Source organism: Pongo abelii, chromosome 7 (genome assembly GCF_028885655.2).
Source record: "Pongo abelii isolate AG06213 chromosome 7, NHGRI_mPonAbe1-v2.0_pri, whole genome shotgun sequence".
In the NCBI taxonomy this organism is placed as follows: Eukaryota; Metazoa; Chordata; class Mammalia; order Primates; family Hominidae; genus Pongo; species Pongo abelii.
Genome location: NC_071992.2, coordinates 159,783,919 through 159,795,220, shown reverse-complemented (window position 1 = coordinate 159,795,220; position 11,302 = coordinate 159,783,919). Strand labels below are relative to the sequence as shown.

General features: G+C 55.5%; 1 protein-coding gene across 3 annotated transcripts; it reads right to left on the bottom strand.

Annotated features, from left to right (window-relative positions):
- Positions 1-1,995: 1,995 nt before the first annotated feature.
- On the bottom strand, positions 1,996-9,997 carry ZNF696 (zinc finger protein 696). Of its 3 annotated transcripts, XM_054518985.2 has the most exons (4): positions 9,629-9,997; positions 9,113-9,254; positions 8,337-8,430; positions 1,996-5,678 (listed from the first exon to the last, which is right to left on the bottom strand). In XM_054518985.2, the coding sequence occupies exons 3-4, from the start codon at positions 8,398-8,400 to the stop codon at positions 4,618-4,620; spliced, it is 1,125 nt and encodes a 374-aa protein (XP_054374960.2). In that variant the 5' UTR covers positions 8,401-8,430; positions 9,113-9,254; positions 9,629-9,997; the 3' UTR covers positions 1,996-4,617. The 3 variants fall into 3 exon arrangements, with proteins under 3 accessions (XP_054374960.2, XP_024106662.3, XP_054374961.2); XM_024250894.3 differs by lacking the exon at positions 9,113-9,254 and having other exon boundaries at positions 9,629-9,768; XM_054518986.2 differs by lacking the exon at positions 9,113-9,254 and having other exon boundaries at positions 8,337-8,433; positions 9,629-9,713.
- Between the last annotated feature and the right edge of the window lie 1,305 nt (positions 9,998-11,302).

Genomic DNA, 11,302 nt, shown 5'->3' with positions numbered 1-11,302 from the left:
TTTTCACTTGTAATTTTCGAAGCATTGTTCTGTCGTTTTCTAACTTCCAATCTGCCCTTGGGAAGGGATTTATTCCTCAGCCTCTGTGTGTGATCTGCGCTCTCAGATCGTCCCTATGTCCTAGACTGTCTGGTGTTTCACGTCGTGCCTGGATGTAGGTCGTTCCTTCCATCTTTGTGCGAGATATTGGTAGGTGCTTTTACTCTGGAGATTCATGTTTCTCGGTTCTGGGGGAAAATTATTTCTCTAATCACTTCATTCCCACCATTTTCTGATTTTGTTTTTCCCCCCTTGGAATTCCTGTTAGTCTTAATCTTTCTATCCTGTCACCCACCTTCTTGTCTTTTCATTCTTTCATACAGATTTTCTCCACTTTCCACCTTCTTGCTAATTTAATTTTGCCCATCACATTTCCATTTCTAAGACATTTTTATTATTTTTTAATTTTTTTTGAGGTGGAGTCTCACTGAGCCTGAGTGACACCCAGGCTGGAGTCAGCGGCGTGATCTCGGCCCAGTGCAGCCTCTGCCTCCCAGGTTGAGTGACGCCCAGGCTGGAGTCAGTAGCGCGATCTCGGCTCACTGCAACCTCTGCCTCCCAGGTTGAGTGACGTCCAGGCTGGAGTGCGGTGGCGCGATCTCGGCTCACTGCAGCCTCCGCCTGCCAGGATGGTGACATCTAGGCTGGAGTCAGTGGCGTGATCTCGGCTCACTGCAACCTCCACCTCCCAGGTTCAAGCGATTCTTGTGCCTTAACCTCCCAAGTAGCTGGGATTACAGGCGCAGACCACCACACTTGGCTAATTTTTGTATTATTAATAGAGATGGAGTTTTGTCATGTTGGCCAGGCTGGTCTTGAACTCCTGACTTCAAGTGATCCGCCTGTCTCTGCCTCCCAAAGTTTTGGGATTACAGGGGTGAGCCACTGTGCCCAGCCCATCATTATTTTTGAGTTTCCTTTTTAAAACATGTTCTGGGCTTCACACGGCACATGACTGCCTCTTACCTCCAAGGCACCTGAGCTTGCCTTTCCTCCCCTTGGTTGACTCATGCCTCCCTCCTATCTGTCTTCATGTGTGTGACTCTGCGTCATGGGTTTTCCTCCTAACCTTTACGTGTGTGTGTGTGTATGACAGAGTCTCACTCTGTCACCCAGGCTGGAGAGCAGTGGAGCAATCTTGGCTCACTGCAACCTCCGCCTCCCAGGTTCAAGCCGTCTCCTGTCTCAGCCTCCTGAGTAGCTGGGATTACAGGCATGCACCACCACAACCAGCTAATTTTTGTATTTTTAGTAGAGACGGGGTTTCACCATGTTGGTCAGGCTGGTCTCAAAGCCCTGACCTCAGGTGATCTGCTCGCCTCGGCCTCCCAAAGTGCTGGGATTACAGGCATGAGCCACTGCACCCAGTCCTAACCTTTACCTGTTAACCAGCAATTCCATACAGCTTACTATGGTTAGGGACATATTTAGTTTTGTTTCCACCATCTTAATTTGCCCAGTTTGTTTCTGATTTTTTTTTCTTTTTTGAGAGAGGGTCTCACTCTGTTGCCCAGGCTGGAGTGTAGTGGCGCGACTACAGCTCACTGCAGTCTCGAGCTCCCAGGCTCAGGTGATCCTCCCACCTCAGCCTCTTGGGTGGCTGGAACTACAGGCATGCTCCACCATGCCCGGCTTACTTTTTGTATTTTTTGTAGACAGGTTCTCCCTATGTTGCCCAGGTTGGTTTCAAACTCCTGGGCTTAAGTGATCCACCCACCTTGGCTTCCAAAGTGCTGGGATTACAGGTGTGAGCCACAGCACTCAGGCCCAGCCTGTTTTTTTTTATTTTTTAATTGACAGAAGTTTGTGTTCATTTATTTATTTTATGGGATCTCACTGTGTTGTCCAGTCTGGAGTACAGCGGCACAATCATAGCTCACTGCTGCCTCAAACTCCTGGTCTGAGGATCCATGCTGAGATCCTCCTGCCTCAGTCTCCCAAGCAGCTGAGACAACATTTTAAATCACAGCGTTTTATTCTTTTTATTGGATTAGAGATGTATAGACTGGTTACACTCTTTTAGTAATTAACATTAAATTACACTATGCACATTTAACTTATCAAAGTCAAATTAAACACTGTCTTACACCCGCTTCCCAACAACCGGAGGGTCTTAGAACATTTCTGTCCCTTCTAATTTACAAGCTATTGTTGTCTAGTATTTTAGTTGACACTATTCTTTTATACATACGTATATATTCATATTTATAATTTTATTTGCTTGCCATTCCATTTTGTATCTAAGACCATCACTCAGATCATTTTCCTTTTTTTTTTTTTAAGACGGAGTTTTGCTCTTTTTGCCCAGGCTGTTGTGCAATGGCGTGATCTCGGCTCACTGCATCTTCTGCCTCCCAGGTTCAAGGGATTCTCCTGCCTCAGCTGCCCGAGTAGCTGGGATTGCAGGTGTGGGCCACCATGCCCAGCTAAATTTTGTATTTTTAGTAGAAATGGGGTTTTGCCATGTTGGCCAGGATGGTCTCAAACTCCTGACCTCAGGTGATCCACTGCTTCTGCCTCCCAAAGTGCTGGAATTACAGACGTGAGCCACCGTGCCCAGCCCTATGTTGCCTAGGCTGGTCTTGAACTCCTGGGCTCAAGTGATCCTCCCTCCTAGGCCTCCCAAAGTGTTGGGATTATAGGCATGAACCACTGCGCCTGGCCTGTTTTTCATTTCCAAAAGTTCTTTAAGAAGTCCTGCCTATTCACGCGTGACAGTATGTATCCTACAGCTTTCTCATCACTGTGACTGCGCGACGTCTTTGAACACCTCACACATAACTGTCTTCTCACCTGTATGATGACAGTTTCAGGATCTGCATTTCTTTGTGGCTGACAGCGGCTGCCTGCTGTTTCTGTTGGCCCTCAGTCAACTGACTCTCATTGTGTGCTTGGGGATCTTTGCAAGCTGAATGCCTGACTTACGAGCAGGGATGAGGCTAAGCCATGTAAGCTTCCTTCAGGCAGCAGGTGCTTTGACTGCTACTGGTACCTGGAAGGTCACCTTCAGCTGACCTGAGGATCTTGGCGCAGCATGGGAGACACAAGCTCATCTTCCCACCTCACCACGGGCCCAGGAGTCAGGAGCTCAATTAACTGTGGGGCCACCAAATCCATTCTGAGAGCACCCCTGCCCCACAGGCTGCACAACCCTAAGCTCATGCATTTTAACGAAATCGGTGCCAAGAGCCCTCAAAGCGACTGTCTTGGAAGCGGCAGCCAGCTCAGGACCCAGAATTCTTCCCAGTCAGTCCTTACCTGGGCAGAGAACTGCAGGAGGTGGTCACAAGCCACGCCCAGACCAGGATGGGCGAATCCTGCAACCGCGCCCCAGGGCTCACGGCCAGTGGGCGGCCCACATTTCCCTCTGTCATCCCAAGAAACTCAAAGCCCACCTCGCTTAATTCATGATGACAGAGCTTTACCATATGCCCCCAAAAACGGACCCCAAAGAGACACTTCTACTTTTCTATCTAGAAAATAACATTTTAAAAAATGAAAATATTTTACAGGAAATAACATTTGTACATACTCGTAAGTCTCAAAGAGAAAACGATTCCTCTACCCAAAGAAGGCTTCTGAAATCACGTGTGTGTGAGCCTTTCCCTCCACACCAACCAGCTCTCCAACTCTCAAGACACCACCGAGATGCCCTACAATTTAACTTGATTCTGACACCAATTGCCCGGAGCTAGTGCAGAACCCACAGGGTAAGGGGTCAGTCTCACTCTGTTGCTCAGGCTAAAGTACAGTGGCCGGATCTCCGCTCACTGCAATCTCCGCCTCCCGAGTTCAAGTGATTCTCCTGCCCCAGGCTCCTGAATAGCTGAGACTACAGGCTCACAGCACCATGCCCAGCTAATTTTTGTATTTTTAGTAGAGACGGGGTTTCACCATGTTGGCCAGGATGGTCTTGATGTCTCGAGCGTGTGATCCGCCCGCCTCTGCCTCCCAAAATGCTGGGATTACAGGCGGGAGCCACCGCGCCAGGCCAGATTCCATAATTTTCTAAGCACACAGAAGTCGGGACCATATGAACCGGCTGTGAAAAGGCGTTGAAATACAGGATGAACCACTGACCGGCAAGGAACGGGGGAGGACGCGAGGCTTCCATGCCCTCTCTGGGCGCCCCCTTCCTAACTGCCCCCCCACCCCGCCTTCACCAACCCGAAGCTCGAGGCCCTCACCTCATGCAGGGTTTTGATGGAGGCCTGGTTGCAGAGGACTGACCGATTCAATCACCGGCCACTGCCCCCCAACAGGAAATGAGATCGTCGCTGCAGCTGACCGTGGGAGGCGGGGCGTCTCAGCAGCGGGCGGCTGGCCCGGGACAGACCCGAGACCTCCCCGCCTCAGGGAATCGCCTCCCGCGGGCAGCGCTCGCCTTCCCCGAGCCCTGTCTCTCCTGACTGCTCCCGAGCCAAGGCGGATGCAGGCCTGGCGAGGCTTTCGCAGCCCGAGAACCAGGCGCGCAGCCGGCTGTTACTTCCTCACCGCGCGCGGGGCGGACAGGAGCCTCCCCCGGCCTCGGCCTCGCTCCCACCAGGCCGCCGGCATCTCCTCCGCCGCAGCCCCGGCTCACTCGACGCCATGCACCCGCCGGTGCTGGATGAGGTGGAAGCTCAGGCGGAAGGCGCGGCCGCACTCGGTGCAGCGGAACGGCTTCTCGCCCGTGTGGAGCCGCTGGTGCCGGAAGAAGCCCGACAGCGCCCGGAACGCGCGCCCGCAGTGGCCGCACTGGTGGGGCTTCTCCCCGGTGTGGATGCGGCGGTGCTCGCGGAGGAAGGAGCTGCGGCTGAAGGCGCGGCCGCAGTCCTGGCAGGCGAAGGGCCGCTCCCCCGTGTGCACACGCTGGTGCTGGAGGAGGTTGGAGCTCTGGCTGAAGGCCTGGCCGCACTCCCGGCACTCGTACGGGTTCTCCCTGTGGTGGGTCCGCCGGTGCCGGACCACGTTGGAGCTGTGCAGGAAGCGCTTCCCGCACTCGCCGCACGCGTACAGCCTCTCCCCGGTGTGGGTGCGGCGGTGCTTGGCGGCGTCCGACCTCTGGCCGAAGGCCTTGCCGCAGTCGGCGCACGCGTAGGGCTTCTCGCCCGTGTGCACGCGCTGGTGCCGGAGGAGGTTGAAGCTCTGGCTGAAGGCCTTGCCGCACTCGGCGCACGCGTAGGGCCTCTCCCCGCTGTGCGCCCGCTGGTGCCGGACCACGTGCGAGCTGTGGATGAAGGCCTTCCCGCAGTCGCTGCACTCGTACGGTTTCTCCCCCGAGTGGATGCTCCGGTGCTTTGCCGCGTCCGAGGAGCACTTGAAGCTGCGGCCACAGGCGCTGCACGGGAAAGGCCGCCCCTTCCAGCTGCCCCCGCCCTCCGCCCCGGGGCCTGCGTTCGGAGGGACGTCTGACTCGCGGCCACTCTGTCCTCCAGTTTTCTCAGAAATGACCGGGCCTCGAGGGGAACCTCCGGGCCTCTCTCTGGCTTCCTCGTTTTCACAAAGGCCAAGAGACCCCAGCACCCGGGGAGGCCCCCCTCTGTGGCCCTCTCCCTCGGGAGCGCCTGCCTCTGAGGCAGGCTCCGTGCTCTGAGCTGCCTGCACCTCGGCTGACCGGCTGCCACTCGGGGCCTGCGCCAGGAAAGCAGCCTTCACAGCTGAAAAAGAGGCCAGACAGGAACGATTTTAGATGTAAGAGAAAGTGAGTCGAGGGTGGCTCTGGCAATCGTGGTAACGACAGAGTGACAGTGATGGTGACGTCAGTGTGCCACAGACACCTTCCCGCCTAGTTTTTTTCAGTTTTTTCTCCTCCCCACCTTCTTAACCCCTATGGTTATGAGGTGGACGAGAATCCTGCACTGCCACTCCAGAAACGGGGCTGTGGGGCGGGGTGTGGTGACTCACACCTGTATCTCCGCACTTTCGGAGACTGAGGCAGGAGGACCACTTGAGACTTGGAGTTCGAGACCAGCCTGGCCAACATAATGAGATCGTGTCTCTTAAAAAAATAGAATTTTAAAAATATACAAACAGAAACGAGGCTAAACGGGGCTAGAAACAGGGCGAAACCTCTAGCCTCAGCCCACCCAGTCCTGGGAGGGGAGGGGACAGAAACGCAGGCTCTGGGCACTGCCTTGCTCTTCGGGGCAGCTGGGAAAACAAAGGAGGCTGGAGACAGCTGGCAGCAAGCCAGGACGGGAGCGAGGCAGATGCAACAGGAGGCCCGGGGACAGTGGCACCCAACAGAGCCCACGGCCCAGCTCTGCCTTCTGTCTGTCCTTCCTTCTTTTCTTTTTTGTGAGCCAGGGTCTTGCTGTATCACCCAGGCTGGAGAGCAGTGGTGCCATCATGGCTCACTGCAGCCTCAGGGCTCAAGTGATCCTCCCTCCGCCTCCCAAGTAGGTGGTGGACCTCCAGGTGAGCACCACCCCACCAGGCTATTTTAAAAAATGTTTGTAGAGACAGTGTGTCAATGTGTTGCCCAGGCTGGTCTTGAACTCCTGGGCTCAACCCGCCTCCCACCTTAGCCTCCTAAAGTGCTGGGATTACAGGTGTGAGCCACACCCAGCCACGGCCCCAGCTCATTCCTTTCACCCTGGACTCCCTGAGACAATGCGGCCTCCTTAACAACTGCCCCCAAACACCACACTCTAAAGGCTTCTGTTACGTGCAAACAGGAGCGTCCTCACTCAGACAGAAACCCGGACCAAGAGGCCAGTCGCGGTGGCTCACGCCTGTAATCCCAGCACTTAGGGAGGCTGAGGTGGGCAGATCACGAGGTCAAGATATCAAGATTAGGTGAAACCCTGTCTCTAATAAAAATACAAAAATTAGCCGGGTGTGGTGGCACACACCTGTAGTCCCAGCTACTTGAGAGGCTGAGGCAGAAGAATCGCTTTAATCCAGTAGGTGGAGGTTGCAGTGAGCTGGCGCCACTGCACTCCAGCCTGGCAACACAGCAAGACTTTGTCTAAAAAAAAAAAAAAAGAAAAAAGAAAAGAAAAATCCGGACCAAGAGCTGGAAGCAGCAACCCACGTGGGCTGGGCGGGCTGGCCAGGCTGAGCAGCCCCATCCAGGCTGCATTATCAATGGCCCTTGTCTGGCAGTCAAGCCACTGGTTAGATTTGGCTGGCTCACAGGGACAGACCATGTGGCCATTTAGAAAAAAGGCTTAAGGGGTAGGGGTAAAACCCTGGGACACGAGAAAGCTGGCAACTGAGCTTGCCCTGCATAGGAGGCAGGAGGGCTCAGCAAGGAGGGGCAGCAGGAGGAGGGGGGCCGCCGAGGCCAGCGCAGCAACTGAGCGGGACTTCTCTGCTTGCAGGCAGTCCGCTGTGGCAGCGGCGGAGAAGCGGCTGAGTCCCGGCTGCACGTCTCAAGAACGTGGAGGGTGCAGATGTGACAGAAACTCTTGTGGAGGTGGGGGTGGGGCAGGGATGTTCCAGGGCAGATGAGAGCAGGCTGCTGTCAACAGTCCCCACCTCTCTCTGCCCTTGCAGACCATGACACTGAGCAGCCAGGGGGCGGGAGGGGCTCAGGGTGGCGTGCAGAACAGAAGCCCCTTGGCAGAGGCCCAGCCCTGGTTTTGTGGTTTGCAGACTTGGAAGTTCAAGAACTGACTCAAAGGTATTGCTTATGAGGAAGAAGAACCAAAACTACAATGAGAAGGGGCCACATACATGGTGGAGCTCTACTGGATCCAGCCTGCAGGCCCTGAGGACGCCTTTCTGATGGAGGCAATCCCAGACCCCACAGCAGGGCCTGCACTGCCCACTCCACCTCCCTGGCTGTCGCTGTGACACACTCTCAGGGTGGCCCCGAAACATAAAGGAGTGTTCTCATGGGGGCGATTCTGTCCTGAGGGCACATTTGACAATGTGTGGAGATGTTTTGGGTTGTCACAACTGGGAGGGGGCGCTACTGACACCAAGTGGGCAGAGGTGAGGGTGCTGCTGAACGTCCTACAACGCACAGGATGGCCCCTCAACAAAGACTCATCCATTCCAAAACAGCCACAGTGCCAAGGTTGAGAAGCACTGAGAGAGAGACCTTCCCAGAGGCAGAGCCTGGGGCTGCCAGACTTTCTAACCAAAAGCTCTCAGTTCACTGGCAAAGACAGTCACCAAACAGATGCCCAGGAGATCTGACGAGCCTGTGTTTACCTCCCTCCCTCACCCTGCGCCCGAGGACACAGTATATGCTCTGCATCAGTGACCGAGACATGGTGTTTTTCCTGTATTCCTGTTCAATTCCTGCATTCCTGTTCAATTCCTGCCCTGGAACTCTGGGCCCGACTGTGGACATGTCCCCTCACCTGCAAGGGACTCCATCAGGGTACTGCTGTCTTTAGCACCTGCGGGCTCTCCTCCTGGCTCCATCTTGCAGAACACCAGCCGTCGGAACAATTTCTGCTTAGGTAAAAGAAAAGGAAAATAAATCACAGCCAGGGCTAGGTACAGGGGCCAGGGGCAGTGAGGTCAGAATGCCTTCAGAGGAGACGGTCAGATTAGGCCCTGTGGGAGCTGCATCACCCAGCTGGGCCCACTCCTGTCACTAGCAATCAAGGTCCTGGCTCAACAGACACTCCCAGAAGCAGGTGTTCTGTGGGATGCCCGGGAACGCTGGTCCAGGCTCTGCGGGTCCCCCTCCACCCAGGGCTGACAGAGCACAGGTGGGTGTGGCCACAGCTTCCTAGCTCCATGCTGAGCAAGCGCGCGCCCTCCAGCAGTCTTCAGATATCTAGAGAAATTCCCATGGGTTTTAACATTTTCTTGGTAGTTATAAGGATTATGAATATAAAAATGTTAAACCAGAAAAAAAGAACAAATTATTTGAATGGTAAAGTTTTGGAATGAGGGATGATTTTTCTAAGCCTGACATCAAATATCTGACAAATTTAACTACATAAAAAAATTTGATGTAAAAAAACAAAAACCAAAAAGGGAGGAATACGTGCAATGCAAAGATTCATCCCTATCTGATAAAGACCTCTATATATTAATGAGAAAGGAAGGAAAATTGGCAAAGATCATGAATAGGTAACTCACAAAGAAGAAAAACCAGTAGGCGATACATTTTTTTAGGTCTCACCTCAAGCGCAATTAAGAAATGTAATTTGGCTGGGTGCTGTGGCTCACAGTTGCAATCCTAGCACTTCAAAAGGCTCCGGATGGAGGACTGACTGAGTACAAGAGTTCCTGACCAGCCTGGGCAACATAGTGAGACCCCGTCTCTACAAAAAATCAAAAAATTAGCCAGGTGTGATGCTAGGCGTCTGTAGTCCCAGCTACTAGGGAGGCTGAGGTGGGAGGAGTGCCTGAGCCCGGGAGGCCTAGGCTGGGGTGAACTGAGATTTCACCACTGCACTCCAGCTGGGCGTTGGAGTGAGACCCTGTCTTAAAAAAAAATAAGTAAAGTGATTAATTAGTAAATTTAATTTAAGCCGCCTGTAATCCCGCCTGCCAGGGAGGCTGAGCGGGGGCGATCGCTTGAGCCCAGGAGTAGGAGGCCAGCCTGGGAAACACAGCGAGACCCCGCCTCTTTTACAAAAACGTAGTTTAAAATGCAATTTTTTAGTCTGGAAGCAGATTTTTGAAAGTACCTTACCGGCAAGAATTAGGGAACAGGCCCTCCTGTTCACAGCTGGGAAGAAGCTCGATGAGCTCGGCCGTTGGGAAATTTGACAACTTACAAAGGCCTGAAGACGCGCAGCGGGGACTCAGCTCGCAGGAAGCCCCGCACGTGTCGACACCCCGGGGACGCACCTGCAGGGCCGCCTCCCCCACGCCGCGCCCGCGAGCGGCTGGGGCCTGCACTGCAAGGGGAGGGCGGGACGCGCGGGCCAGGGCGGCGGTGACAGCCCCGTTCTCTCGGCCGCGCCCTCAGCCCTCCCGAATCGACGCCCTAGCAAGAGAAGCCGGGGCCGCAGCGTCCAGAGCAGCTGGACTGCACCCGCTACGGTCCCCGCCCCGTCGCGCGCCGGAAACGCCACAGTCCCCACACCTGGCCCGCCCCCTCGGCACTTCCGGCGACGCTCTGGGCAGCTGGAGGGCAGCGCGCTCTGTGGCGGGAGAGCGAGACGGTCCAGCCGCGGCGCTTTCAGCTCCGCGGTTGCCCGCAGGCGCCGGCCGAGTCCTTCCTGCCGGGCAGGACGCCCCGCCTCGTGGGGGGCTAAGGTCGAGCCGTTGGCGCGCCGGGATCCGCCTCGAGCCAACTGAGGACCGGGCCCGGGCACCCGCAGGACGTGTCAGGAGGTGTCGAAGGCCCGCTGTGGGGAGACCACGCGCGTTCCCGTCCGTTCCCCGCGGCGCCCCGCGCTTGTCCCGGGTCCTCCGCTCGGCTCACGGGCCCCTCCAGGCCCCCGGGGCTGTGGCAGCACGCGGGTCCCGAGCGTGGGCTTCCTTGGGGCCGAGAGCTTGGAGCGCCCCGGGCGCTGCCCCCGCCTCCCTGCAGGACGCCGCCCTAGCGTCTCCCCTGCAGAGAAGCCCTTGCTGCCCGGCTCTCGCATGCTCTGGGCTCTTTCTCACCAGGGATCGCGCTCTCATTCGTTCAGCCTTCCCCGGGCAAGATGCACCTCCTGTCCAAGTCTCTCGCCCTTCCGCCTGCCGCAGACCGAAGGTCACGCATCTCCAGCTGGAATGCTGCAAAAGTGACGCTTTTCATCATGGGTGCAAAGTGTACAGCTGCAATGTGGACTTGTTCCCTCTTACAACGAGTAGACAGACCCTCTCTGGGGAGAAAAGAAAGGCTGAAGAACCGATCCCCATGAAAGAACCCTAAGAAGACAGCAACAGAGGGCCAGACGCGCCCCTGGAACTGGACCCTGGACTGGGGCGGGGGGGCCACAGCCTTGGGAGCCCAGGTCCCTGCCCGCGTCTCCGACAGTCCCGCGCCGCCGCCACTGGGCTTCTGCCTCTGGGCCTCCATATCTCGTGACTGGAAACGCGTTCATTGCGCACTGCACCAGTAAATACCTGAACACTCTCAGCACATGCTGCACGTTTATTTGTAACAAATTAGAAGCTGTTGTAAAAGATAAAAATTAAAACAGACTGGGTGGGCGAGAGGCTCATGAATGTAATCCCAGCAGTTCAGGAGGCCAAGGCAGGAGGATTGTTTGAGTCCAGGAGTTTCAGACCAGCCTGAGCAACATAGTTAGACCCGTGTCGACTAAAAAATTTTTTAAAAAATTAGCCGGGCGTGGTGGCCGGCGCCTGTGGTCCCAGCTACTTGGGAGGCTGAGGCGGGGGGATCACTTGAGCTCGGGAGGCGGAGGCTGCA

Excerpts from the sequence above, each read along its gene's own strand:
- ZNF696 (XM_054518985.2), bottom strand. The coding sequence starts at position 8,400 with ATGGAGCCAGGAGGAGAGCCCGCAGGTGCTAAAGACAGCAGTACCCTG. Across the intron at positions 5,679-8,336 it reads CCTGATGGAGTCCCTTGCAG|CTGTGAAGGCTGCTTTCCTG; the intron begins GTGAGGGGACAT and ends CCTCTTTTTCAG.